Source organism: Staurois parvus, unplaced genomic scaffold, assembly GCF_062004578.1.
Source record: "Staurois parvus isolate SC_StPar_1 unplaced genomic scaffold, SC_StPar_1.0 ptg000530l, whole genome shotgun sequence".
Classification (NCBI taxonomy): Eukaryota; Metazoa; Chordata; class Amphibia; order Anura; family Ranidae; genus Staurois; species Staurois parvus.
The window spans coordinates 12,132,962-12,158,622 of NW_028318326.1; the positions used below are offsets into that span (position 1 = coordinate 12,132,962).

The 25,661-nt window shown below is 41.8% G+C and overlaps 1 protein-coding gene across 3 annotated transcripts in view; it reads right to left on the bottom strand.

Annotated features, from left to right (window-relative positions):
- Positions 1-586: 586 nt before the first annotated feature.
- ERICH2 (glutamate rich 2) overlaps positions 587-25,661 on the bottom strand; it is a 57,752-nt gene continuing 32,677 nt past the window's right edge. For all 3 annotated transcript variants that reach the window (XM_089690533.1, XM_089690532.1, XM_089690534.1), the window contains 8 exons: positions 16,133-16,231; positions 15,278-15,364; positions 11,571-11,669; positions 10,211-10,305; positions 7,995-8,134; positions 5,837-5,894; positions 4,160-4,231; positions 587-2,366 (listed from right to left, as the gene is read on the bottom strand). In XM_089690533.1, coding sequence (XP_089546659.1) covers positions 2,233-2,366; positions 4,160-4,231; positions 5,837-5,894; positions 7,995-8,134; positions 10,211-10,305; positions 11,571-11,669; positions 15,278-15,364; positions 16,133-16,231 — 784 coding nt within the window. In that variant the 3' untranslated portion in view covers positions 587-2,232. The remainder of the gene's footprint in view (positions 2,367-4,159; positions 4,232-5,836; positions 5,895-7,994; positions 8,135-10,210; positions 10,306-11,570; positions 11,670-15,277; positions 15,365-16,132; positions 16,232-25,661) is intronic.

A 25,661-nucleotide genomic window follows, 5' to 3' on the forward strand; every position in this document is an offset into this window, starting at 1 on the left:
ACTGTGGAGTTTTGTAACTCTCTTTTGTTTTGTGTGTTTTTTTTTTGTTTCTCTGTCTTAATACAGTTAATTTATATTTGGTTAATATATATTTTGTTTTTAATATTGGTGCTAATGGCATCTTAAGGCACTTATTTTTTTCAAATGAAAATAAATTTAGCAGTTTAATGTTTTGTTAATTTAATAGTTTCTATTTTTTTTGGGGGGGGGCAAGTAGTTGGTTTTGCCTAAGGTGCAAAATAGTCTAGCATTAGCCCTGCTTGTGACTTCTATCAGTGTCCAGCAGAGCACTGGTTAAAGCTTGTAGGTGGAGCTTTCATTCTCCACTGATTGTCCTGCGAGGCTGCAGGACCCCTGACCCTCTGTCTGGACAGCACAGATTGGCCCTGTGGGCCTATTCATATGCACTCTCCCAAGAAAAAAAAACTCTAGCAATATACACCAAACTGAGCAGGTACAGCTGGCCCCTGAGGCTCTATTCTGTCAACAGATGGATTGGGGAAAGTACAAGAAGTGGAGTATCAGAGAAGACAGGATCAAACATCCTTTTTACACAATACGGAGAATTAACACTTGAGTTTCCACAGTGAGTATAACAAGCATGCTTTATTGCATATACAGGCTGATTTTACTGCTGTGGGTTTAGTAACACTTTAAGTGCTGCTATCCCAAAGGACTTGATGGACCATCAGGGTTACTACCAAGGAGGTAAAGGCAGGAAATCAGGAACAAACTAGGTTACTGATGGTGATTTCAGTCTGCATTCAGCAAGCAAACATTAGATGATCTGTGGAAGAGTTCACACCGTGATGTTTTGCCAATGCAATTTTACTACCATTTTTTTTTGTCACAAGACTTGCATAGAATGTCTGTTAGGGTGGAGGGTTGCCTTTAAAGCTGAATTTCAGGAATTCAGCTCCTTTGCAAAACATGGAGGCACACTATGCGTCAAGTGCACGGTGCTGCATGGCACCTCTTGGACTTATCTCTGTTGTTTACATTTGAAAAATGAATGGCTCTGCTGATACACTCTGGCCTGTGAGACTGTGAGAGAAGAGAAGCACGCAGAGCAGCTATGCCCGCCTCTCCCTATCTGCTTCCTATTTACATAAGCCTTTGTATTTTGTGAATGAGTTCACTTAATACAAAGTCTTCTGTGAATGGACAGGAGGAGGGGTAAACATAGCAGCTGCAGCAACTGCTGAAGATGTCAAGATCAGAAGGTTCAACTTTGGGCTCCCGAAACTACAGCAAGAGCTGTCTTCTGGGAGTTCTATAGACCTGTCATATGAAAAATAATAGAGACACGTCCAAGAGGTGGCATGCACCTCCTTGGACTTAACTCACAGTGTGCCTTTTTATAAAGAAGCTGATTTCCTGGAGTTACACCTTAAGGCTTAGGTTATGGGCTCATAGGTTAGGCATTCATTTTAGAGTTAGGTATGGTTTTAAGTTTAAATGTTAGGAGACAGCCAGACTCCCAACACAGAAAAGTAACATATCATTCATACATATTAAGGGAAGCTGTATTTTGCACTGGTCAACAAAATGCTTCTGGAAAAAGACTGGCCAGGTAGGTCCCAAGCAAAAAAAAATGTATGTTTAGGTTTACTGGTCCTTTTTAAATAATGGCTCGGTTCTTCAATATTACACTATATTTGAGCAGGAACATCTGTCTCTAGCTGTAGGCTTTTTCAATAGACAGAGTATAGCATAATTATTTTTTATTTACTTACATTCTGTCTTTGAATTAGTGAGGAAATTTGACTAGTCAATTTCCTAGCACAGCCCCCCCCCTTCGTTACATGTCAAAGCCCTCTTCTTTTCTGGGAGTGTGTAATTACTTTCTGTTCTGGCAAAGGTCTTTGGCCCCAGTGTTCATATTCCTACATACTGTAACCCTTTATGTAGCTGCTGGGGGAGCGAAAGGGAATAATAGAGAGTGCCACTTGAGCAACAGCTCTGTGTCTGCAGGGATAATACTGAAATGTTGAAATGATCTAGCGACAGGGTCTCTTTAGGTTTTACATACACTTTGCCAAAAGAGAACACTTGTAATAAAATGAGAGACATTCAATATTCTCTAGAAAATGAGTCAAGCAATAACTTGTTACTTTCAATAAATATTTGTAGCTGTAAGTAATTAAAACACTGTAGATGTTGAACCTTGTTGGCAAGTCTATTACAGGTAGTATATAGAGGCACATACGATTTTTCAGTAAATAGAATTATTTAATCGTCTGCTTCATCTTCACTGGATGCCTCAGAGGTCTCAGTAGAGTTGCTGTCACTGTCGTCAGTATCACTGCTATCATAATCTTCATCAGTATCTTCACTGTCTTCATCATTGGTGACATGGTCTTCTTCTAGAATATATTTAACAGTGACATAGTTACATAGTTAGTCTGGCTTAAGAAAAAAGACAAAAGTCCATCCAGTTCAAGTTATAATCCTACACCCACAGTTGATCCAGTGAAGGCAAAAACCCAGCAAAGCATGATCCAATTTGCTCATGCAGGGAAAACATTCCTTCCTGATCCCCCGAGAGGCAATCGGATATTCCCTGGATCAACTTTACCTATAAATGTTAGTATCCAGTTATATTCTGTGTAACTAGGAAAGAATCCAGGCCTTTTTTTAAAGCAATCCACTGAGCTGTCCAGAACCAACTCTTGAGGGAGTCTATTCCACATTTTCACAGCTCTTACTGTGAAGAAACTTTTCTGTGTTTGAAGATTAAATATATTTTCCTCCAGACATAACGAATACCCCCTTGTCCTCTGTGATGACCTCAGGGTGAAAAGCTCTACACCGAGTTCACTATATGAACCACTGATGTATTTATACATGTTGATCATATCCCCCCTTAATCTCCTCTTCTCAAGAGAGAATAAATTCAGTTCCTCTAATCTTTCCTCATAGCTGAGCTCCTCCATGCCTCTTATCCATTTGGTTGACCTTCTCTGTACTTTCTCCAGTTCCCCAATGTTCTTTTTGTGAATTGGTGCCCAAAACTGAAGTGCATATTCCAGATGAGGTCTTACTAATGATTTGTACAGGGGTAATATGATATCTCTCTCTCTGGAGTCTATACCTCTTTTAATACAAGAGAGGATTTTGCTCACTTTAGAAACAATTGGCAATTGTATAGTAAATTTGATCTGTTCCTGGCTCTGTTGAAATCACTGCTCCATGCCTTTGCAGATTGTACTTTGTATCAACTTTAAAATATGACTTTATAATCACAGCAATTCACAAAACCCCGTCTGATATTGTCCTTAGTTTTATAAACTATTTTCAGGGGCAGAAACTTGCTATGTGTAGTATAATATGAAGCAATGCTGACTGATATCAGCTAATATCTCTAATATTGCTTCACGTTTTACCCGTGATTGATATTTTTTTTCCATACATTTGGGCTATTTGCAGAAACATTCTAAGTCCTAGTTCACACTTATGTGTTTCTTGGTTCTTTTTGCAGAAACGCATTACAGTCCATTTAACATGGTTTCCTAAGGGACACGTTCACATCTATGCTTTTCTCAGCTGCTGCATTTTTGAAAAGGGTCAGGGACTTTTTTAAATGTAAAACAATGTAGTTTTAGTTCAAAAGACTTGAATGGAGACGCAGCAGAAAAGCATGTATTTCATTTTTTGACATGTTTTGCTTTTTTTAATCTGCCCAACAACAAATTGGTAAAAAAAAGCACAAAAATGCAAAACGCATAAAAAAAGCGTCAAAAACACATGCAAAAATGCAAAATGCACCACAGAAAGCACTGCAAAAACGGACCAAAAGCAAACTGCATAGGTGCGAACCAAGCCTAAAGGCACCCCATTAAAAACTGTATGGACAACGGCAATTCAAAGCATGTCCACATTATGTAAACATTGCCTCAATCTGGACAGGCCAAGGTCATAAATTCATAGTCTGTCACCATAAGAGATCAGCATTTAAATATAATATATTCTGATGAGGAGGGTGAGTAAAACAGCACCTAAGCTTTCAATTATTAGGCCAAAGCAGGGTCTATGACCACCTAGAATAAAATATTTCATAGTTAAACTAGACAGAATCATTCACTATCTAAGATTTCACTAAGAAGAAAAAAAAAGCATACACTTTTATAGCAAACATATAGACATTCCAAACATTTACCATTCTGTATCATTTTCTGAATCAGCGGTGAAAATTCTTTTGCTTCTGGATTTTCTGGCTCATATATAAGTACTGAAATTTACCAAAAAATATTTGAATACATTAATAGGAAAGCACAATTATAACTATACAATATAAAAAGTAACTCATAGCACCCATTACAACTCCACTGCTTTATAGCAACCCTGAGGTCTGAAGAAGGAGCCTATTGAGCATGCTCCAAAATGCATTACCGCCCCCTTCACTTGCTACATCTGACTCTGCTCTCCAAGATTCATTTTTGATGCACGGCACATCCTGGACTCTACTTCCTGATCCTATAGGCATAGTTTGCTGCTGGACGGCTGGATGTCCCACCTGGATCCAATTACCACACGATGAGTCTTTTTAACCGTTTATCTTGTAAGTGCAAATTTTCCATTGTTTACTAAATAAATTGTCAATACTACACTTAGAGGCGCCTTCCTCTCTTTTTCTTGTTACTGCATTAGAGCCTTGCTTCCACTCTAAGAAGAGCTGCCTCAATGTTACTGCTCCCATCCATCCATCCCTGATATCCATCTGGCACCTTTATCTTACAGCTATAGAGGTTGGGCTCCAACAAGCGCGCCCTATATAATATACATTTTAAGAATGTAAGTAGTTACTGCTCCTGCTTACGGAACTATCAAAAGCTGTTTTGTTAAAGAGCAATTGTCCCTTGAATTCTGCTGGGAAGCCGTCACTTCCAGGAGTATTTCCTGTGTCCTCTGCAGGGCTTTGTGGGTAAACGTCAGTGGGAGGATCCATTGAGCATTTTGGAGGATCACAGGTGCCCGATATTGGAAGTGTCAGTTTAGCAACAGATTTTGCGGTATGAAATTCCTACTCAGTGGATTGGCTTTTGGCAGCTTGAAAAGTAGAAAAAAGGTATTTACATTTTTCTTTACAAGGAGCTGCTTTACTTGAATTTTGAGATTGATGGAGTTTTTTTAACTATTCTAAACTAATACTAATGGTACTCAATTGGCTGCTATGATTTAGCGTACACTGCAATATTCTGTTCACATTTAAACCATTTAACGGAGCATACATCTGCTACAGCTCAGCTAAAAGAAACACAACATAGAATAATAAAATTAGAATTTAAAGAGAACCAATCTTGGGAGTATCTGGTCACTTGAATGGACAGTCTTTTCTGAAGGTGTGAAGGCTTACTTATGAAAAATGTTTCTTTGCCTCCTTATTTGGCTTTATTTCCATTTCCTGTTGCTGACACTGTAGCTTGAGTGCAGGAGTAAGAGGTATTCTACAGTCTTACATCTTGCCTGAACATACACTTGTCTCCCACCTTCTGAGTATGTATTATGTGGGGTCAGACAGGGTAGAAATGAATAGGTAAAAATGACAGGTGCATATGAAGAAATATAGAAAAAAAGAGACTAATCTAAATCTTTTATGAACTTCTCTGCACTAAGTCTACGTTCATATTCTTAAGCAGAATAGCTGTGAATGGTTTTAATTAATACCAGAGAAATAGCGAGAGAGAAAGGGACATAGAGGACAGAGATATGGGAAGAAAGATAATATGTATAAAGTGCATGCATATTCTATAAAATATTTCATTACATGATGCCAGTTATATTCATATAATATTAGAATAGGCATTTACTGTAGGTGCTATATGCAAATACTTACTCATTTGACAAAGCTTCCATGCCAGTTTATAATCCTCATCCATTACAGCCTTAATGAACTGAAATATAAACACAACTGTAAACTTGTTTTTAACACAAACACCCATATAATCACTATAACATTTATTTATATCAAGCACCTTATGTCACAAATTTAACATTTATTGGTTTTCTGGGTATTGCTTTTCTGTGCCAAAATAAAGTTTACAATACACTATATGCCTGAACTGCTTGCCTTAAAGTGGTTGAAAGGCTGAAGGTTTTTTTTACCTTCATGCATTCTATACATGAAGGTAAAAATCCTTCTGTATGCTGCTCCCCCTACAACACCCCCTAAAACCTACCTGAGCCTCTTCTTGATCCAGTAATGTGCATGGGAGCCTTGGCTGTCCCGGGTCCCTCTCTCCTCATTGGCTGAAACACAGCAGCAGGAGCCCACTGCTGTCAATCACAGCCAGTGGGCCAATGTGGAGAGAGCGGGGGGGGGGGGGGTGAGGCCAAGCCACAGCTCTATGTGTCTTATGGACACACAGAGCAGGGTTTGGGAGCAAGCATGCACCAGTGCCCCCATTGCAATTCGGTCAAGAGGGAGGAGCCAGGAGCGCTGGCAGAGGACATGAGGAAGAAGAGGATTGGGGCTGCTCTGTGCAAAACCATTACCAAGCAGGTAATCTAACAGATAATCTTCCTCTTCTTCCTAAAAGTTAACTTAACCCCTTAAAATAAAACTTAACACCTAACCTCCTCCTAAACATAATATAATTGAACTTCCTTTAGTTCCGGCTGACACTGGGAATTGCACAGGAAAACACGTGTGCATTCCTGTGCAATTCACATGTAGTTCTGTGTGGTGCGATTTCAGCCCATTCATGAAATCACACTGAACCACACCAAAAATGCGTGCACTACTTTAGGAAACTTAGAGCAACCAGACTGTATGGTACTTTTGTACCATGCTAACTGGCGCAGGCAAATGCACTGTGTTTGGGATGTCGTTAACTGCACTGACACCCTCTGAAGATCGTAAGCGCAGTGCGATTTGAATGCAGTGCGGGAAACAGGCACGGAAAGTGGGTTTCCCACACCGTGTTCTAGTGTGTATGGAATATTAGATTTACTAACGAATATGTAATGCAAGGTCCTGCTTGACTGAATACAAACTGATAGGATTGTTTAAGTAGGTCTTCATATTGCATAGGTTTGGTTAATGTACAGGAAACTGTACAAAGAACTGCAATGTCTATAATATGCTTAGAAAAGATACAAATGAATTGGAATGTGTGTGGACTAATTATCTGAAACCAACTGCTCTACCAAAGTTACATTATAGTATTCAAAACTGTAATCAAGATTTATGTGCAAAATCTGTTTACCATATAAACGGTTATGGCAATTAATCCTCTGCAGCACCTGGTGGGGTTCAGCATGAGCACACAGGCTACAAACCTCCAACACCTCCCACTGCACTATTACCACTCATTAATTAAGCATGATGGTTAACCCAAATTTAAAGTGCATGTAAAATCTAACAATGAACTCTCAGGTCCCTTTCAGTCTCTTAAATATAAAATTGAAAGTGTTTTTTTACATCTGATCAAACAACTGCAAAAAGAAAAAAAAAAGGTTTATCTTATTGAAAATCTTGGCAGCCTAAAGTAGGACTAAAGGTAGGGTCATCAGGGTCACCAGAACTCGTGATCCTATTGGAACATTTTCCCTCTATTACAGTTTTAGGGACAACCCAAAATGTAGGATTTTCTTTTACTTTCTCTCTCGGAAATAAAAAGGTACATGACAAATAAAGAGAGTGAATCTCCCTAATTGGGGCACAGACAGCAATAAAAACCTGAAAGGTGTTCTAATCCATGTAACTCCACATAAAACAAAAAAAAACACGTTTTGCCATTAGTCATACTTTAAAACTATTGTGCTCCCTGCTTGTGCTCTGAGGACTATAGAACCACGCTCCTCTATGTTATGGACAACAGAAGAGTGACAGGATTCCATAGTCCTGTCTTTAAATGTGGCAGAATCACCATGTAAAAATAAAGGAAAAACTCTTGAAAAAAAAAAATGAATGCAGCCACCACACCTACAGTACTGGTAAGCTGCAATATATCACATTTTTTGTTTTTGGGTTTAGATAGGCTTTAAATCACCTCTGTTAAAAGCTCCAATGGAGCAGATGGCTTTTCATTGTCACTCTCATCATCATCACTAGAAGACTCCTGAGGCTGCTCTGTTAAGTTGGGGCTTTGAATGGGTGCTGAGTGGACCTCTGTGGACTCTTCATCAGTTGCTGAAATAAAAGAAAATAAACACATTTTTATTACAGTGACAATAAAATAATTGTAAAGTTTATACTATACCACTATGCCTAAAAAAAGCACGTTATATTAAAGTGTAATTAAACTCTATGAAAGAACTTCATTTATCCTCTCCATTTTCGTAAGTTAAAAACAATGTATACTATTGAAAGTGTTTTATTATGTGTTCACTACATGCAAAAACACCTATTGATCCTGCCTGAAATCTTCCAAGTGTAAGAAATGACACTGCCCAATATATTACAGACCCCTCCCCCCCCTCCCCACATACACACTTTATAGAGATGAGTAGAGGGGGGTGTGTTTAATAGTCTTATCCTAGGGTGACAATGCCGTTTCTCCATAGATACAGGATAGTAGGTGAGCATTGTAACCCTATGCTACTGATAGGATCACAAGGAAAAAATAAAAGGTAAATAAAGCCTGAATAAAGAACCATTATGCAGCAACCACTAATGCAGCTATACTTTAAGCTACAGAATGGTTGGTTGGTTAAAAATGTGTTGCTTAACCATCCCACAGTGTGTCTTGGCTCAGATTTTTCTCTCAACAAGAATGTTTAGGTGGCATGGACATTCTTGTTTAACCAGTAAAATGGGATGTCTCAGATTGTACAAACTGAGCATTTGCTTTTTTTCGCCACAATGGCTTGGTGGGATTGTCCATAGGTGTTCCCATACACATAAGATGGTCCTGCTGACCTACCACCTTTGGACACTGACATCTCATATCTGTGGGCACATTAATAGCAAATCATTTGCAGGTTTTTGGAAAAAAAAAAAGGCTAGGTATAATTAAAGTAAAACTATAGGCAAACCTTTTGCTTTTTATTTTGGATAGAGTAAGGGAGGGTTATAACCACTGTCAGTTTATTTTTTGCCATCTGTGTCCAATTGGGGAGATTTGCCTTCACTTCCTGTTCCATAGCCAAAACAGGAAGTGAGCAAATCTCTGCAAATTAAGAGAATTCCTTGGGGATCCCAGAACATCAGAACTAGTGTCCCCAATGGAAAAGATCCCCTCTTACTTTTCTGGGGACAACCCAAATTTGGGGTTTCTTTTACTTTTAATAATAATGGGAAACAGGACAAATAGAGAGGGTGAATCTCCCTGACGGGGACACAGACAACAATAAAAACTGACAAACATTCTAATCCATCTCCACTCTATCCAACACTAAAAATAACTTTGTTTTGCCTTTACTTGTACTTTAACAGTCTGCAATAAAACCTGACAGGTGTTCTAATTTATCTCCACTCTGTCCAACACTAAAAAAAAGGAAAAATTTTGCCTTTAGCCACACTTTAATAAAGGGGTTTGGTCTAAATAAAAACATCACTATAGTTTCCAGTTGCGAGTTGTTAGGATCTCTATACTGTATTTCCCCAGTTAGCAGCTGTGTCTCATATTCTGAAGCAAAGACTGCTTCTAATATGTAAATTAGCTGAACCTCTAAACTAGGCAACCAGAGTAATTTTTATGTCCCTGCCTGATTTAAGATCATTGGTAGTCAGTGGGAGCTGTGCTTGTGCTCACCATGCAAATGAGAGCTTTGACATGCTTTTAATAATTGTTCCACAAATACTTTGACTGTTACAGCCAACGCAACACAATAAGTAGTAAAGTTGGCCATACACAGTGTTCTGATCATTCAAAAAGGAGGTGGATGGAAGAATCCCCCACTGTGGGACAAAGTACTCTGACAGTGGCACCCGGTGCTGTTGGAATACACTGCTCAGCTTCTGCAGCTGATTCTTGATGAAATTGTTTCCAACATGTCCCTACAACAGAAGTTGATTAAATAATCGATATCTATTGAGCGGGGAAGCGCACACACTGATCAAAATACCTTTAGGACCAGCGGCATTAAAACCAATGTATGGCTAGCAATAGAGTTTTTTCTTTCTTTTTTTTAACAGAGAGGGCTGTTCTTCTAAAATACATTGAGGTTGTTATATGGTGATTTGTAATGCGCATAAAGAAACCTTGTTCAGCTATAAGTTAGATACATCACCTACAGTATATACCTCAACGTAGTCAATAATTACCAGTGTTTGACGGCACAGGTTCCTTTTGCATAGGATTGGTGTCCATCTTCTTTAAATCCTTTAGGTTGGCTTCGTTATAATCTGCAATGTTGCTGCTATAAACAGAGTGATTAATATTTGTTTTATTAATAATGTTTTATAAACATCACACTAATTGATACTTAATATGTATATTCACTTGAGAATCTCAAGTGGTTATACCGGAACGATAACCGCAGCAGCAGGCAGCATCCCGGTACTGTTTTTTTAGAAAGTCAGCTGTCTTGTTAAAGCAATCCGAGCGACTAACTAGCCCCTGGATTGCTATTACAAGCAGTGAGAGGGGACATCCCCCTTCCCGCCGCCTTCTGCAGCTTTAAACGGGTTGTCCCATCCCACGTGGAAACCCGATCGACCAGCCATCTCTTTTGGTGGCTGACCATAGACCCGAAGAATGAGAACGCGAGAGTATAGGGAACCAGAAGCAATGATCTTACATCACTTCCGGTTTACCAGTATATAAACGGTGCCATTTTGAAAAATGAAAAGCATTTGAACACACTGAACTTGGAGTGATCAAATGCGTTTAAGGGCAGAGGAAGTGGGGACTTATTGACCCCAGATCTCTCCATAAAGAGCACCTGTCACTTGTTTATTGTTGTTACAAATGATATTTACATTCCTTGTGACAATAAAAGTGATAAAAAAAAAATTAAATCAATCGTCCCACACATGTGAGATATCATCGCGAAAGGTCAGGTCATGCGCATTAATTAGAGCACCAGACCTCATCTGTAAATCTAAAGTGGTAACCTGTAAAGGCTTTTAAATTGTCACCTGTGGATAGTAACATTTTTTTTTTTAAAGCGTGACATGTTTGGTATCTATTTACTTGACGTAATATTATCTTTCATATTTGACCACAAATTGGGTTACGTATTGTGTTTTTTTCCAAAACAATTGTGCTTGAAAAACCGCTGCACAAATACCGTGTTACATAAAAAATTGCAGCACCCACCAATTTTTTCTCTAGGGCCTCTGCCTTAAAAAAAATACATAATGTTTGGGGGTTCTAAGAAATTTTCTAGCAAAAAATAGTGATTGGTACATGATAGATTGGTAAACAAAAAATGCCAGAAAAGGCTTGGTCTTCAAGTGGATATAGAACTCTAGCTCTTTACAACACAGTCAATAATATACACACTATATGGTGAAGAGTTTGCCGACACCTGACTATCACTTCTACTAAATGGCCAAACGTATGTGGACATCACTCCAAATTACTGAGTTCAAGTGTTTTACAGTGAAGGATAGTGTTAATACTACAGCATGCAAGGCAGCAAGTAGTAACAGAAAGCTCTAATACTATAATATGCAATACCTGGGTGTAACACGCTTTACTGTACACAGTGAGATTTGCTTTGTAGATGCAGAACATTTCCTTCCAGCTGATCCATGTCTATCAGCAGAAATGTCAGACCTGGAGAAAGAAATATTTTATGCGAGCCATAAATTTACAGATGACATGTATATATACAGTTGTGTCCAAAATTATTCAACCCCCACTGAAATTGAGTGTTTTGGCCAGTTTGACATTGCTTTTGATCATTCAGTCATCTTGCTTACATTTACATTAAAGAGGCACTTGTAGGTCAGACAAATATAACATAACAGTTATAATGAAATAACCACAAATGTCTTTTCTGTGCTCACAGCATTATCAGTTTTATTCAACCCCCAAGTGACATTCAATCTTAGTACTTAGTACAGCATCCTTTTACAGTTATAACAGCTTTTAAACGTGAAGCATAGCTTGACACAAGTGTCTTGCAGCGATCTACGGGTATCTTCGCCCATTCTTCATGGGCAAAGGCCTCCAGTTCAGTCACATTCTTAGGCTTGCGCACTGCAACTGCTTTCTTTAAGTCCCACCAGAGGTTCTCAATCGGATTTAAGTCTGGTGACTGCGATGGCCACTCCAAAATGTTCCAGCCTTTCCTCTGCAACCATGCTCTAGTGGACTTGGAGGTATGCTTGGGATCATTGTCCTGTTGAAAGGTCCAACGTCTCCCAAGCCTCAGGTGTGTGACGGACTGCATCACGTTTCCATCCAATATCTCCTGGTACTGAAGAGAATTCATGGTACCTTGCACACGCTGAAGCTTCCCTGTACCTGCAGAAGCAAAACAGCCCCAAAGCATGATTGACCCTCCACCATGCTTCACAGTAGGCAAGGTGTTCTTTTCATCATAGGCCTTGTTCTTCCTCCTCCAAACATAGCGTTGATCCATGGGCCCAAACAGTTCTAATTTTGTTTCATCAGTCCACAGAACACTATCCCACAACTTTTGTGGTTTGTCCACATGGCTTTTGGCATACTGCAGTCGACTCTTCTTATTCTTTGGAGACAGCAAGGGGGTACGCCTGGGAGTTCTGGCACGGAGGCCTTCATTACGCAGTGTGCGTCTTATTGTCTGGGCTGAAACTTCTGTACCCACATCTGACAAATCTTTTCTCAGTTCCTCAGCAGTCACACGGGGACTTCTCTCCACTCTACGCTTCAGGTAGCGCACAGCAGTCGAAGTCAGCATCTTCTTTCTGCCACGACCAGGTAGCGTTTCAACAGTGCCCTTTGCCTTGAATTTGCGAATGATGCTTCCTAAGGTGTCTCTTGGTATGTTTAACATCTTTGCAATCTTCTTATAGCCATTGCCCTTCCTGTGAAGAGAAATCACCTCTTCTCTTGTCTTCCTGGACCATTCTCTTGCCTTCACCATGTTTGTAACCACACCAGTAAATGTCTAGAAGGAGCTGAGTATCACAGTCATTTTAAAGCTGCCTAATTGGTGCTTATTATGCTTGATTGCTGCTCGGTGACATCCACAGGTGTTTTCAATACCTGATGGAAAGCACCTGTATGAACCTCTGTTCTTCAGAGTGGTAGTCTTTAAGGGGTTGAATAATTGTGGCAATGAAGAAACCACATAAGAACCATTTACTACTGTATTACATAAACAATTGATGTCATTTTAGTTGCATTTGGGTAGTTACAACGTCCTTGTAGGATTTGATTCTGAATACAATTCCAAATGTACACTATAGTCCCTAAACCCCTTTACAGCATTGGGGGTTGAATAATTTTGGACACAACTGTAGAACACTGGCTTTTCTTCAGCATACAAATATGGTATACATTTTATATATACTAGCTTCCAGCCTGTAAAGGCACCCTTAGGTAACCAATCATTAGGAAACAATACATACGGAAAAAGATATTTTGTTTTACAGACATGTATAATAGGATGATAGTACCCTAAAAAGTGCAGCCTAGGCTGTTAAAGTAGAAGAAAGAGTACTGGTATCTAAACCATATAACAAGCAACTTCAGAAACAAAACAACCCTTTCTGTGGAAAAGGGCTTTAAAGCATTTACATTTTATAGAGATTTAATGGCTTTAACAGTCATATGTATTAGAACCTGTGCATGGCCAGTGTTCCTGCTCAGTATGTCAAAGATGAGGATGTATAAATCTAGAACAAATATAGAAATATGGAAAGATGCCACTGACAACTTGCTTTTAAAGGTTCTGACTTACTGGCATCCCCATTATCTTTGTCCTGAGATGACCCCTTACATTTTTGTGCTTCATTTTTCAGCCATTATAATGAACGTGTGGGGGCAGGCCCAGGCAGAGCATGCTTCAGAGGAACTATTCACATAAGTATATATACAGTATATAGTTATTTGCTATATTGTTTATATTGCATTTAACTGCACAAGTTTATGCGTGCTTCTGTAAATTTTATGAGCGAATTGTCGTGCATTTTATACATATATGGTTTTTCTCATTCATTGTGCAATGTGAGGCAGAAACATGCATGGTAGGAATTTTTCAGTTCTCAGCTACTTAAAGCCTAAGTTTAGTTACATAAAAAAAAATGAGAAGTGTCTCTTGTGTTGGTGGCTGCTCTCTTGTTCGAAATGCTCTGTCCTCAGGACTACCCCTGCAGTGGTAATCTTCCAATGCTGCGAGGATTAATGCAAGCTGATGGACCTGTCATAAGCACTTAAGAGCGCCGACTATGTCCACCCTTTCTGCCCAACTGCTCCATTCACAGAAGCTGTTAATGAAAAGTGTTCTATGAATGGAGGACGTATGGATGAATGAAAGGTTCACCTCCATTCATAAAGCACTTTTCATTGATGGAAGCTATAGTTCACATGGGTTGAAAAGGGCGGGCACAGTTAACAGTTTCGACGAGGGCCAATGACAGGTTCAGTTCAGTGGCCAAAAATACCCCCCCCCCCAGTGGTGTATTTAGGTTTTGGAAACACAAAAATTGGTGCCCCCCCCCCCCGGCAGAAAGAGCCTGACATTGAACAAGAACACCCCTACCCTCCACCCGGGCCTTCCACTTCCACTGCCCCCCATACACTAGCCAACATCCCCCATGGCGAGAGAGAGAAAGACACTCACCTTCACAGCTCTGGACAGCCCCAGGAACCAAATTCGGGCTGTGCATCCACCGTCATGAAACCCACAGCATCTCTCGGAACCCACCAGTTCCCCATGCCACGTGTGTCCCTTCTTCCAAGGGGCAGTGCTGCCCCCCCCTGAAAAATGCCGCCCTAGGCAAATGCCTTGTTTGGCTTGTGGTAAATACACCCCTGCCCCCTCGACAGCACCACAAAATTACCTCTGCGAGTATATGGGGTGGAGGTGTGGCACAGGAGGAAGATTTCAACTAAGAGAGCAGCCACCAGCAAAAGGGTCACCATCTCTTGTGCTGATTTAAAAAAAAAAAATAAATAAATTTAGGCTTAAAAAAAAAAGGCTTGATACATGCAAGTTTGTGTTTGCCATTCATTTCAGTGAACCTTAGAACGTGAAACAACTCAAAAATGCAGTAGGTTCTATATTTTAAGAACATATAGTCATGTAGGAATGTGTTTCTACTCTGCTATTCATTTTCAAACATAAAATATAGGTGGACGGTGGATAAATGTGAATGCATCCTTACAAACTAACTGTGATTTTAAAGTAATAAACACTCAAATTATCGTAGCTGTCCAGTATAGAAGATCACCTGCAACTAAGCAGTCCTCTCGCTTGGGATGGATCTATCTTCTTTGAATCCTTGAGGTTGGCTACGTTATAATCTCCAATGTTGCTGCTATAAACAGAGTGAGCATGGGTTAGATATTCACCTGTTTTACTGATGATGTTCTATAGACACCCCAATAAATGATACTTGTAGTGTACACAGGCCTCCAGCTGTTCATAATATAGTTACTGATATATACACTATGTGGTTAAACGTTTGTAGACAGCTGACCATCACTCCTAGTATATAGCCAAGGGTATATGGACATCACTCCAAGTTATTGAGTTCAAGTGTTTTACCGTGAAGGGTACTGTTAATACTTCAACATACAAAGAAATTTTATTTAAATGTCCCGTTCAACATTGTCGCAACAGTCTGGGAAAGTTTCTTTTCTGTTCCAACACAGCTGTGCCCTTGTGCAAAAAGCCAACTCCATAAAGACATGGAATGAGGAGTTTGATGTGGAGGAACTAGAGTGGCTTGCACAGGATTTTGACTTCAACCCTACTGATTTTGGGGGGCAACTCTTTTTTAATGCCAATGGTTTTGGATGGGATCTCCAAAAGCTCATATAGGTATGATGGTTAGATGTCCACAAACTCTTGGCCACACAGTGTAAGCCTATAAGCATTGAGACAAGCATCTCATAAAGACAAAACGCTAAATATTCGTACTTTCACAACCATCAACAATGAAGCATGACATTACCAACATACTAAACCAGACATACTGTATTACTGTTTATATATATATCTTCGTCTATAGTACTATGGTATTACAGCAATTCTAGTCTAAGCTGCAGGAAGTGGTGACAGAAAACTCAGCACTATACTATACCTGGGTGTAATACGCTTTACTGTACTCAGTGAGATCTGCTTAGCATATGCAGAACATTTCCTTCCAGCTGATCCTCGTCTACAAGAAGAACTGCCAGGCCTGAAAAAAGAAATATTTCATATTTACAGATGACAAACAATGTGTTGTAGAACATTGGCTATGCTTCAGCATACAACTACTGTATGCATTATATATTAAAGGAACCCTTAGGTAACAGCAACAATAACAACTAATCACTAGGAAATGCTGCAAAAGCTAAAAGATATGTGTAATAAGATGATAGTATCCTAAAAAGTGCAGTGTAAGCTATTAAAGTAGAACAAAGAGTACTGACATCTAAACCATATAACATGCAGTTTCAGAAACAAAACAACCTTTTCTGTGGGAAAAGGGTTTTGAAGAATTTACTGTGTATAAGGATTCAATGGCTTTAACAGTCATACACATACGAAAGAATTAAAAAAATCTGAACCAGTGTTCCTGCTCAGTATGCCAAAACTGAGGATGTATACTGTATATCTGGAACAAGTATAGAAATATGGAATGTGCCACTGCCAACCTGCTTTAAAAGGTACAGTATACAGAACTGTTATCTTTATCCTTGCTTCACAACTTGTGTCACTGACCTGGAATTAGTATATAAAGGAGTCCTGACTTCACTAACAGCCTCTATATCTCCGTTCTGAGATGATCCCTTTCATTTTTGTGTTACACTTTTAAGCATGTCTCAAATGATGTATATATAGTGAAATACCACATTTTTTTTAATATTGCATTTATCTGCACACGTTGCACGTTGAATGGGCTCTCATGCCCACACAAACTGCGGGCCAGACGGCCGCATATATGTGAACCAGGGGTTATACTGCATAGTCCTGCCAATACATAGCTGGCTAATTGCATGGTATAGTTATGTTCTGTGACTGTCAGTAATGTATTAAGAGGGCTCAATCCTTGGGGCCTGATAACATGGGTATGCGGCTGCCCCTCCCTCTTTTAATAAAAAAAATAAAAATAAATATATATATATAAATGCAGCATCTCACAGAAGTGAGTACACCCCCTCACATTTTTATTTTCACATATTTTATTATATATTTTCATGTGAACATGTGAAGAAATGACACTTTGTTACACTGTAAAGTAGTGAGTAGTGTAGCTTGTATATCAGTGTAAATTTTCTGTCTCCTCAAAATAACTCAACACACATCCATTAATGTCTAAACCGCTGGCAACAAAAGTGAGTACACTCCTACGTGAAAATGTCCAAATTGGGCCCAATTAGCCATTTTCCCTCCCTGGTGTCATGTGATTCGTTAGTATTACAAAGTCTCAGGTGTGAATGGGGAGCAGGTGTGTTAAATTTGGTGTTATCGTTCTCACTCTCTCATACTGGTCACTGGGAGGATCTGAAAAAAAGAATTGTTGCTCTACATAAAGATGGCCTAGGCTATAAGAAGATTGCCAAGACCCTGAAACTGAGCTTCAGCATGGTGGCCAAGAGCATACAGCGGTTTAACAGGACAGGTTCCACTCAGAACAGGCCTCGCCATGGTCGACCAAAGAAGTTGAGTGCACGGGCTCAGCGTGATATCCAGAGGTTGTCTTTGGGAAATAGACGTATTAGTGCTGCCAGCATTGTTGCAAAGGTTGAAGGGGTGGGGGGTCAGCCTGTCAATTCTCTGACCATATGCCGCACACTGCATCAAATTGGTCTGCATGGCTGGCATCCCAGAAGGAAGTCTCTTCTTAAGATGATGCACAAGAAAGCCCACAGTTTGCTGAAGACGAGCAGAATAAGGACATGGATTACTGGAACCATGTCCTGTGGTCTGATGAGACCAAGATAAACTTATTTGGTTCAGATGGTGTCAAGCGTGTATGGCGGCAACCAGGTGAGGAGTGCAAAGACAAGTGTGTCTTGCCTACAGTCAAGCATGGTGGTGGGAGTGTCATGGTCTGGGGCTGCATGAGTGCTGCCGGCACTGGGGAGCTACAGTTCATTGAGGGAACCATGAATGCCAATATGTACTGTGACATACTGAAGCAGAACATGATCCCCTCCCTTCGAAAACTGGGCCGCAGGGCAGTATTCCAACATGATAACGACCCCAAAGACAACTCCAAGACGACCACTGCCTTGCTAAAGAAGTTGAGGGTAAAGGTGATGGACTGGCCAAGCATGTCTCCAGACTTAAACCCTATTGAGCATCTGTAGGGCATCCTCAAACGGAAGGTGGAGGAGCGCAAGGTCTCTAACATTCACCAGCTCCGTCATGGAGGAGTGGAAGAGGACTCCAGTGGCAACCTATGAAGTTCTCATGAACGCCACGCCCAATAGGGTTAAAGCAGCGCTGGAAAATAATGGTGGCCACACAAAATATGGACACTTTGGGCCCAATGTGGACAATTTTACGTAGTGTACTCACTTTTGATGCCAGTGGTTTAGACATTAATGGCTGTGTGCCGAGTTATTTTGAGGGGACAGAAAATTGACACTGTTATACAAGCTGTACACTCACTACTTTACATTGTAGCAAAGTATAATTTTTTCAGTGTTGTCACATGAAAGATATAATAAAATATTTACAAAAATGTGAGGGGTGTATTCACTTCTGTGAGATATTGTGTGTATATATATATATACACACACACACACACACACACTGCTCAAGAAAATTAAAGGAACGCTTTTTAATCAGAGTATAGCATCAAGTCAACTAAACTCCTGCAATATTGATCTGGACAGTTAAGTATCAGAGGGGATTGTTAATCAGTTTCAGCTGCTTTGGTGTTAATGAAATTAACAACAGGTGCACTAGATGAGCAAAAAGGAAATTACCCCCAAACACAAATGGTTTTACAGGTGGAGGCCACTGATATTTTTTCCCTACTTATCTTTTCTATTTTTCACTAGTTTTGCATTTGGCTAGGGTCAGTGTCACTACTGGTAGCATGAGGCGATACCTGGACCCTACAGAGGTTGCACAGGCAGTCAAACTCCTCCAGGATGGCAAATCAATTCATGCCATTGCCAGAAGGTTTGCTGTGCCTCCCAGTCTCAAGAGCATGGAGGAGATTCCAGGAGACAAGTAGGTACTCTAGGAGAGCTGGACAGGGCCATAGAAGGTCCTTAACCCATCAGCAGGACTGGTATCTGTGCAAGGAGGAACAGGATGAGCACTGCCAGAGCCCTACAAAATGACCTCCAGCAGGCCATTCTTGTGAATGTCTCTGACCAAACAATCAGAAACAGATTTCATGGCGCGGAGTCTAAGTCCCAGGCTGCTTATTCACCAGGGCCCCTGATGGTGGGGATGGACTTGGAGCCGACAGGAACCAGGTCACGACCCCTGAGTACACCTGCTCGTGGTAGAGGGATCCGCCAGAGGTATATACTGATGTGAAGAGGCAGAAGGTGTGAGCAGGGATGGCTGGATCCGTGCAGGATGGATCATCTGGGTAGTATAAGGCGCAGTCAGGCAGGCCTGGTCAGCAACGTGCGGGCAGCGAGGTACCGAAGGAGCAGGCAGAGAATGGTCAGGGTCACAAGCCGGGTTCAGTAACTCATGGGCAGCGTGGTACAGAGGATCAGGCAGAGAATGGTCAGGGTCACAAGCCGGGTTCAGTAACTCACGGGCAGCACGGTACAGAGGGTCAGGCAGAAGGACGGTCAGGCAAGCCAGGGGTTAAACAGGAGACGGTCAGCAACAATGCAGAGGTCGGCAACAGAAGATAGGCAGAGGAACAGGAACACAGGATACCAGGTACAGGGGCTCATGGGAAACAATACACCAAGGCACTGACTGCAGGTCTGGCCATTCCTTAAATACACCTCCTGCAATCAGCCTCAGGTGATGGATGATTGCAGGAGTGAGCTTTTGGTTGCTGAGGGCACCCGCTGGCCATCCCTGGTACTGCAGCCCACACGGCAGGTGAGTCCCACCACCAGTGGTGAACCCATTCCTGACAGTACCCCCCCCCCCCTCAAGGAGCGGCCTCAGGACGCTCCAAACAGTCCTTAGTGAGCAAAATGTTCCACCGCCCGGGTCAGGTAACTGGCTGAATATCCTACTGCCGGAGTCAACTGGCTGGCTGGGTTTCCTGCTGGTAGACTTCTCTTTGTGTAGGAGAACCCAGGAAGGCAGGTTACTGGACACAGGATCTCCAGGAGCAGGCTGGGAACCAGTTATTGGACAGTTTAGCTGGAGCCTTAGTGAGCAAAATGTTCCACCGCCCGGGTCAGGTAATTGGCTGAATATCCTACTGCCGGAGTCAACTGGCTGGCTGGGTTTCCTGCTGGTAGACTTCTCTTTGTGTAGGAGAACCCAGGAAGGCAGGTTACTGGACACAGGATCTCCAGGAGCAGGCTGGGAACCAGTTATTGGACAGTTTAGCTGGACATCAGGGGCTGGCACGTCAGGCTGGGCAGCGAGCAAAGGCACGTCAGGCTGGGCAGCGGACAGAGGCACGTCAGGCTGGGCAGCGGACAGAGTCACGTCAGGCTGGGCAGCGGACAGAGTCACGTCAGGCTGGGCAGCGGACAGAGTCACGTCAGGCTGGGCAGCAGACAGAGGCACTTCAGGCTGGACAGAGGACAGAGGCACGTCAGGCTGGACAGCGGACAGAGGCACGTCAGGCTGGACAGCGGACAGAGGCACGTCAGGCTGGGCAGCGGACAGAGTCACGTCAGGCTGGGCAGCAGACAGAGGCACTTCAGGCTGGGCAGCGGACAGAGGCACGTCAGGCTGGGCAGCGGACAGAGGCACGTCAGGCTGGGCGGCAGGCACCGAGTCGTCTGGCACGACAGCGGGCACCGAGTCATCTGGCAGAACAGCGGGCACTGAGTCACCTGGCAGAACAGCGGGCACCGGGTCACCTGGCACGACAGCGGGCACCGAGTCATCTGGTACGACAGTGGGCACCGAGTCATCTGGCTCGACAGCGGGCACCGAGTCACCAGGCTCGACAGCAGGCACCGAGTCACCAAGCTCGACAGAGGGCACCGAGTCATCTGGCACGACAGCGGGCACCGAGTCACTAAGCTCGACAGCGGGCACCAGGTCATCAAGCTGGATAGGATCATCAGGCTGGGTAGGATCATCAGGCCGGATCGGGTCATCAGGCCGGATCGGGTCATCAGGCTGGATCGGGTCATCAGGCTGGACAGCGGGCACCAGATCATCAGACGGGATGGGATCATCAGGCTGGATGGGATCATCAGGCTGGATGGGAGCATCAGGCCGAGTAGGAGCATCAGGCCGGGTAGGAGCATCAGGCCGGGTAGGAGCATCAGGCTGAACAGAGCGCACCAGGGCACCAGGCTGGATAACAGAAGGCGGGTTCTCAGGCCGCAGGCTGACCGGTTTGGATACTGGCAGGATGGTGCTTGTTGGGAAGAATTTTCGCTTCTTCCTGGTTTTAGTTACCGGAGCACTGTAAGTAAACGCAGGTCTGTAAACGGAGGGAGCAGCTTCTACAGAGGACTTCTTTACAGGGTTAAGGGCAGGATAGGTGCAGCGAGTGGGAACAGGGGACTGACACGTGGTTGATAGTAGGGTATACTGGGCTGTCACTGGGGGTGCTGTGGGAACTGGAGGAAGAGAGCTTTGAGCAGAGTAATGGTTAGAAGCAGGACTGCGTTGTTGCAGGTGATGGCTGATTGCAGGAGTGAGCTTCTGGTTGCTGAGAGCACCCGCTGGCCAGCCCTGGTACTGCAGCCCACACGGCAGGTGAGTCCCACCACCAGTGGTGAACCCATTCCTGACAGTATATACATACACACACACACACACACATATAAAAGGTTACTGTGCCTATAAATTTTGAAGAGAGCTTGGGTGGGAAAAACAGGTATCACGTGACCTGGGAAAAAATTCTAGAAGGTCATATGACTAGTTAGAAGATTCGAGAACAGTGGTCAGTGTTAGCGCAATGAGCTCCAGCAAGCTATAACACTTTTGGAGCTTGTTGCCACGGACCTGACCATGAAGACACTGATAAGTGAGTGTTGGAGCGGGCGGGCACAGCAGAGGAAAAGAGTGGCTCAGAAGATGCCTCCAGATGACTGAAGAGGACGAGGAGTGGTGGGAGCAAGTGAAAGAGATGGCAAAAGATAAGGCTGAAGACTCACTGGGATATCGCCTGGACAGAGGGAAACCAGCGGCTAGGAGTCCCCAGCATTGCCGTCAGGACTAGCATGACCCGCTGCTGAGTTTGCATCCTTCTTCAGGTCACAGGAAGCCGGTCCGGTGCAGCAAGAAGAGGCGGCATCAAGTGTGGGACACAGCAGAGTGAATCCCCGCAAGAGGAAGAAGAGGAGGGTGCTGTCCCCGTCACCGCTCAGAAGGCGAGGTAGACGGGCTGAACATATGGCTTCAAGTGCAGTGGCTGGGGAGGCGTCAGCCTCTGAAGAAGTTGCTAGGCAACCAACTCAATGTCCCTCTGGGCAGGAAGGTCAGGTGACTGACACAGTGGAACAGCCTGTGCAGGTTGTCCCGGCCATAACCAGCAGGGGGAGTATTGGACAGCGCAGGGCTCCTATTGGACAAGCCATTGAGACAGAGACATCTAGTGGTGAGTTAACAGATCTACTGCATTATATTTTGAATTCTTTTAAATAACATAGCTAGCAGTATTCCTGCATCTGTTAATGCTGATACTAATTATGATGCTGTTTGGTCAAATGCGTTAGATAATTCCAATTCAAGAGATAATGTTTTTCCCATCAATAATATTAACAAAAATTGTGCTGGCAATGTTTTTCTTTTGGTACAGTTTATAACTCCTAAATTTGTCTATTAATAATTTAGCTGTTCGTGAGACATGTCTAAAGGAAGTATTGCCTTGTGAAATCTTGCCGCTAGGTTATCCTCTGTCAGCTCAGATAACAGAAAATATTTTGGAAAGAAAGGAGAATTTTTAAAAATTCTGTCTTTATTCCCATCTTCAAAAGATTTTACACATAAATCAGAAAAAAAATTAGACAAAAAACCTGACAACGACAGACGTAGACCAGTGTCGAGATCGTTTAACAACTGGTTACAGGCTTTCACTATTTATTCTAGTGCAGGGGTCTCCAAACTTTCTAAAGAAAGAGCCAGTTTACTGCCCTTTAGACTTTAGGGGGGCCGGCCTGTGCCCAGTGGGAGTAAAACATGCCTGATCTTTGGTGTTGGGGGGAGAAATAGTTGGTGTGAATAGGAAGAATAGAGCCCCATTTTTGTTGTCAGTGGAAGGAATTATGCCTCATTGTTGGTGTCAGTGGCATGAATTATGCCCTATTGTTGGTGTCAGTGGCAGGAATAATTTCTCAAGGGCCGGATAAAGGCAAGCAAAGGGCCGCATCCGGCCCTAGGGCCGCAGTTTGGAGACTATTGCTCTAGTGTGTTAGGCGAAAAACACCCAGAATATTGCAGCGGTTTATTCCAACATTTGGAACATGTGTTGGAAGCATATAAAAGCTTCAGCGAGTTAGGCTGGTATCACTACGACGAGTCTTTTAGACAGAAATGATCTATTTACCTTTCTTTAAAATGGGGAATGAAAAATGTAGGATTGCGCCTTAATCTCATGCTTCCACAAAAACCTGCTTATGCAAAACAACAATCAATATCAACCATCTCTCCATATAAAAGAGGTTACTGCTATGCTTTTAAGGAAACCCAATGTAAGTGAGGAAATTCATGTAAATACAAGCATGAATGCTCCTTTTGTTCAGGACAACACTGTACTTAAATGGCACAAAAGGAATGTCACATTACAAAACCAGAGATACCCTTCCAAAAAGTTTACACATTAGTGAAATTTACAAACATACTTCATTGGCTGGAAATATATCCAAGCACGGAGATAGCCAAGTTTTTAATTGAACGCTTTACAAATGGTTTTCCGTTACCTGTATTTTCGGGCACTGGTTGTACTTTGGCTAACAATTTAAAGTCTATTTCACAATTTCCACATATTGTTAGGGAGAAATGAAATATAGAACTTTTAGAAGGCTGTATGGCAGGACCATTTAGATATCCACCTTTTAAAAAATTTAGAACATCCCCACTTGGTATTATACCTAAAAAAGAGCCGCCTGATACATCATTTATCATTTCCAAGAGGATCATCTCTAAATGATGAAACTGATTCACAGTTGTCCTCTGGTTTCTTATTGCACCTTTGATGAAGCAATATATCAAAATTTGGCAAAGCAGCATTACTTGCAAAAGCTGATATTAAGGCGGCTTTCCACCTGTTACCAATAGCCCCTTCTTCGTTTAATTCTTTGGGAATATATTTTGAAGGAGAATATTATTATGACATGTGTCTTCCTATGGGATGCTGTATTTCATGTGCTTATGTCAAGAAATTTGCTACTTTTCTTTAGTAGGTTGTTTCTTTTGAAGCAGGATTTGCTGGTATATTACACTACTTGGGTGATTTCCTTTTTATAGCTCCAGCAGAATCATCTCTTTGTCTTTTCAAGCTACAACTATTTAGTATGGTCACACAGCACTTTGGCGTACCCTTGGCTACAGAAAAAACGATTTTTCCGTCTACAAAAATATAATTTTTGGGAATAGATATAGTTACGGAATTTTTACAATTTCAATTGCCTTTGTCCAAAATAGATAAAATAAAATCTATATTGTTTGTTTTTGAGATGGAAAAAAAGTGTTATTAAAAGAGCTTCAGTCCTTAATGGGACTATTGGCATTTGCAACAAGAATTAGGCCAGTTGGCAGGATATTCTCTCGACCCCTTTCATTAGCTATGTCAGGTCCTAAATCACCATTTTCTCATGTCAGATTAGATTAACTGCTGACTTATAAGAGGACCTGTTAGTATGGCAAAAATGTTTCGACATTTACAACGGTAAATAGTTTTTTCAGGGTGAATTTATTTTTTTGTTGAATTTAGAATTGTACACAGATGCGGCAGGGTCGTGCAGATTGGCTACCATTTGGAAAACACATTGGTGCTGCAGTGAATGGCCTGCTAAATGGATTTACATGAAAGCGACTAAAAACATAGTATCATTAGAATTATTCCCGTTGGTACTGCATTAAAAAATTTGGGGTGAGCACTTTGCTAATCAGAGGATTTTAATACACTTGTATAATAAAGGAGTCATTTACTCAGTAAATTGCTTACCATCCAAATCAATTTTCATTATAAAATTGCTTAGATATTCAGTATTTTTATGTTTACGTTTGAATATTTGGCTCAAAGCTAGACATATACCAGGGAAGGAGAATTAAACTGTGGATGCTCTATCTCGATTTCAGATATCAAGATTTCGTCAATTGCTACCCAACACGGACAAGCAAGGTTTTGCATGTCTGGAACATCTTTGGGACCTAATTTGGCAGAATGTATAAAAAAAATTTAGTAGCCCAGAGTACATGGGTTCATTATTCAGCTGCATGGGATCAGTGGATATAATTATCCAAAGCGTTTGGCTTTCTGTTTCTCCTTCTGAGGCAACAATTTTGAGCTTTCTATGCTCCTTGATGCACTTGGAGTTTTCATATAGCCA